Source organism: Etheostoma spectabile, unplaced genomic scaffold (assembly GCF_008692095.1).
Source record: "Etheostoma spectabile isolate EspeVRDwgs_2016 unplaced genomic scaffold, UIUC_Espe_1.0 scaffold517, whole genome shotgun sequence".
In the NCBI taxonomy this organism is placed as follows: Eukaryota; Metazoa; Chordata; class Actinopteri; order Perciformes; family Percidae; genus Etheostoma; species Etheostoma spectabile.
In genome coordinates, this window is record NW_022605625.1 from 189,148 (window position 1) to 193,159 (window position 4,012).

A 4,012-nucleotide genomic window follows, 5' to 3' on the forward strand; every position below is an offset into this window, starting at 1 on the left:
GGGGGGATGCAGTTAGATAAACAGTTTTAGGCTAATTAAGAGGCGTATTTTACTTCATATTCGTGCATTTGTGTTATTACATTATCTGGGTCACATGATGATATAACCAAAATATTTAAAATATTGTATTAAAAATAAAATAAATAACAAAATATTTTTTTATTTGGTCTAAAACAAAAGGTATTTGTTTTAGACCAAAAATGAAAAAAAACCGAGCCGTTAATCTATTTATGTTACACCCGTCGCACGATCTTTATTCATCTTCAGTTTAAAACAAAAACACATCTTATTCATTCTTCGTGCACCGTACGCGTTTTTATTTTTTTATTTTAATTCTGAGATTTAAAAAATACGGTTTTGGTCTAAAGTAAAATACATGACATTTCCTTTTTTTTTCTTCAGTTAATGTTCTTAAATGGGAAAAGTCGGGTTTTGACAGGTGTCAAAAATCCCCCTGCTTTAGTGACTCGACTGCATTTTGTGATATTCAAAAGCTCCGCTATGTTAAAAACCACTTCCTGTATCGTATCATATCTGTGTGTGTTCCTCCTGCAGCCCTTCTACTGCATCGCTGCGTTGATCCGATGGCTCTTCTCCAACGCTCTGATGTAAGTCTCCACAGCTGTTTTATCATTATTGTTATTAGTAGTAGTAGTTTGTCAGAGGAGAGCGACAGGAAGTAAAAAGGTAAACAATGGGTAAAAAGGCTGATCGTCCTCCAGAGAAACAGCTGTAATCCTTTAATCCTTTAGGTTTTATCCTAAAACCGTTTTACAAAGGCTAATTTATAAACCCGTTAAATCGTCACGGCCGAGTGAAGGCGGGTAGTTATGAAGGTTCATAAAGGAAAAACATGCATTAAATAGATCAATTTGTCTTTATTGGACATTGTAGTTTTTCAGAAACTGGCTGTAGTAGAGCTGTCAGTCTTCCCTTATAATTCAAGATATTCCAATAATATTTGAATATTTAATAATCAGATGCAGCCTGTTATAAATATTAGTACTCACTACTACAGTACTCAGGCTTATGCAGTGTCAATACGTCCTGCTACGTCCTGCTACGCCCTGCTACGTCCTGCTACGCCCTGCTACATCCTGCTAACGTCTCTAACCGCCATGCAAATCATGCTACGTCTGCTACGCCTGCTACGCCCTGCTACGGCTACCATCCTGCTACGCCCGGCTACGCCTGCTACGTCCTGCTAAATCCTGCTAGTCCTGCTACGCCGCTACGTCTGCTACGTCAGTACTTGCTAAGTCCGGCTAATTCTGCTACGTCCTGCTACGTCCTGCTACGTCCTGCTACGTCCTGCTACGTCCTGCTGGGCCTTGTAATGCCCCACAGTGCCCTGCTATGCCATGAACTACTACAAACTACTATTGTTTGTGACTGTTATTGCCACTCTTCATTCTAACCCCAACCGGTCGTCAGACCAAGAGCCTGGGCCTGGGCCTGGGCCTGGGCCTGGGCCTGGGCCTGGGCCTGGGCCTGGGTCTGGGCCTGGGCCTAGGCCTGGTTCTGGGTCTGGGTCTGGGCCTGGGTCTGGGTCTGGGTCTGTCCCAGGTTTCTTCCTAAAAGGAAGTTTTTCCTCTCCACTGTGGCCCTGTTGCTTGCTCTGGAGGAAACTACTAGACCTGTTGGGTCCTTGTAAATTCTGGAGTGTGATCTAGACCTGCTCTATCTGTAAAGGGTCTCCAGATAACTCTTGTTATGAATTGATTATATAAATAAAACTGAATTGAATTCAATACCAGTCTAAGCACGTGGCTGTTGTTACACGTTCTGTCCACTAGAGGGACTTCCAACACAGCGACACTACAGAACACGTTAATAGCTTTTTTACCATTTCGTCTTCTTTTTTGTGGTTGCTGATGTGTTCTTGTCTCCCGTCAGGTTCCTGCTGGACTTTAATCTCTGTGGTCTGTGGCACTCGGATTACTTCGTGGACGGTAAGACGTGAAACACGTTGAACGTCGTACACACTGACGGGTGGAAGAAGTGCTGACACCACCGGGTCGTAATAATCGGTTATGTTCTCGCTTGGCGTCTTTTAATAAACTGCCAGCGTATGTTCTACACCACGCCGACTTCTTTTCTGCAGCTCGGAGCGTTTTTTTCAAGAAAAAGTGGAGTCTGACCACAGCAAGTTATATTTGATGTGACCGGGTGCTCCGTCTACAGTCTCCGTATTTTATTATCACTGAAGGCATCAACACTTGGAACGACCACACGTGGGATTATGTCCAGCACTTAGTTACCTTCCACCACTCATTAAACCTGCTAGGCACCGCCTGGCTAGCATGACGTGATGTTAGCATGCTGCGTTAGCCGCACAGACAGTTGGACAGACAGGGGGTGCGTTTGATTTCTTCATCTCATCTTTGTGTCTCATTTGCAAACTTTCTGTTTCAAAATGGCGGGCTCATCTTCATCATCATCTCCATCGCCACCATCATCATTGTCACTGCTGGCGTGTGCTCTGTGATCCATCTTCATCCATTCAGCCAAGGCTGGCTATCATACAAGTGAGTGTGTGTGTGTGTGTGTGTGTGTGTGTGTGTGTGTGTGTGTGTGTGTTGTGTGGTGTGTTGTGTGTGTGTGTGTGTGTGTGTGTGTGTGTGTGGGTGTTGTGTGTGTGTGTGTGTGTGTGTGTGGTGTGTGCGTGCTGTGCGTGCGTGCGTGCGTGCGTGCGTGCGTGCGTGCGTCTGCGTGGGTGCGTGTGCGTGCGTGCGTGTGTGTGGGTGTGCATAAAGAGAAACCGTCCTCACAGAGACAGAAAGATGATGAAAACACACGTTCATAGTTTTTATTAGTGTAATAGTTTAAATTAAAATTCAGAGGTATTTGCTTTAGGTACAGTTCTCATTCAGTGTGTGTGTGTGTGTGTGTGTGTGTGTGTGTGTGTGTGTGTGTGTGTGTGTGTGTCTCAGGTCATAAGCAGAAGAAGGTAGAAGCGTTTCAGCCCTGCGACACGGCGTACCCCGGCTTCATGTACGACCCGTCCGTCAGGGAAGCCAACAGCCTCATCAAGTGTGGACGCTGCCAGAAGTAGGACACACACACACACACACAAACACACAAACACACACACACACACACACACCTCAACAGTTACAAGAAGTCCTTCTTACTTCTTGCCAACATAGGAGAACTTAACCACTCTCTTTTAAGAATAAAAAATACACCTTCAGCTCCATCTTGTGGTCAACAAGCGTAAATGCATATGAAGTATATTTATTCCATTATGAAAGTAAACAAAAACAGAAAAGGGGTCTATTCCCCTTTCTGTGTCTCACCCCTTTCTCAGCTCATGTTCTTATCCCCTCCTAGGATAAGAGAAGACCCAAATGCGACCCATTTTGGGTCCCGACCCTAAGTTTGGGAAACATTGGTTTAAATGAATGAAACATAATAAGAGTGATAACCTGCTTGTTGATGACAATGTAAAGAGGAAAATGAGCAATATTAACTAGAGCTGCAAAGATTAATTGATTAGTATTAGTACTATTAAATTAATCAGCAACGATTTTTGATAATCCATTTATCGGTTTGAGTCAATTTCTGTGGAAAAAAAAGTCTCAAATTGCACAACAACACCTCTGATTGCAGCAAAATTTGGTGAAAGAATTCATTAATTTTACCTTTAAGAACGTTGTACGGCATCCATGTTATTTTTTAGGCAAATTGGTTGAAAGAAAGCCAATTTCCCGATGTTAAAAATACAAAAAAAACGTGTCAAATTGGACCCGAGGACAACACGAGGGTTAAAAGATCTGACAGAGGTCACACAACGTAGAGAGGGAGGCGAGACGTCCACAGCCCAGGAGCCGCTGCCGGGGACAGTCTGTCCCCGCGGTAAGACCCCCCCCCCCCGGCTCTCTCTGGATCTCAGTGGGACTGTGTTCAGGAGATCGGGGCGTCCGGGGACTTTCCCGCGCAAAAAACTCACATGAAGATGGCAACGTCTTCTGAAGAGCCCGTCATGTTTTTGTAATCCCGGGGGGGGGGG

The 4,012-nt window shown here is 44.5% G+C and overlaps 1 protein-coding gene across 1 annotated transcript in view; it reads left to right on the top strand.

Moving 5' to 3' along the window:
- Positions 1-4,012, top strand: part of LOC116686864 (voltage-dependent calcium channel subunit alpha-2/delta-4) — a 158,488-nt gene that overhangs the window by 130,958 nt on the left and 23,518 nt on the right. Inside the window, exons 34-37 of the mRNA XM_032511910.1 lie at positions 556-608; positions 1,897-1,952; positions 2,508-2,528; positions 2,934-3,051. Of these exons, the coding sequence (XP_032367801.1) occupies positions 556-608; positions 1,897-1,952; positions 2,508-2,528; positions 2,934-3,051 (248 nt within the window). The remainder of the gene's footprint in view (positions 1-555; positions 609-1,896; positions 1,953-2,507; positions 2,529-2,933; positions 3,052-4,012) is intronic.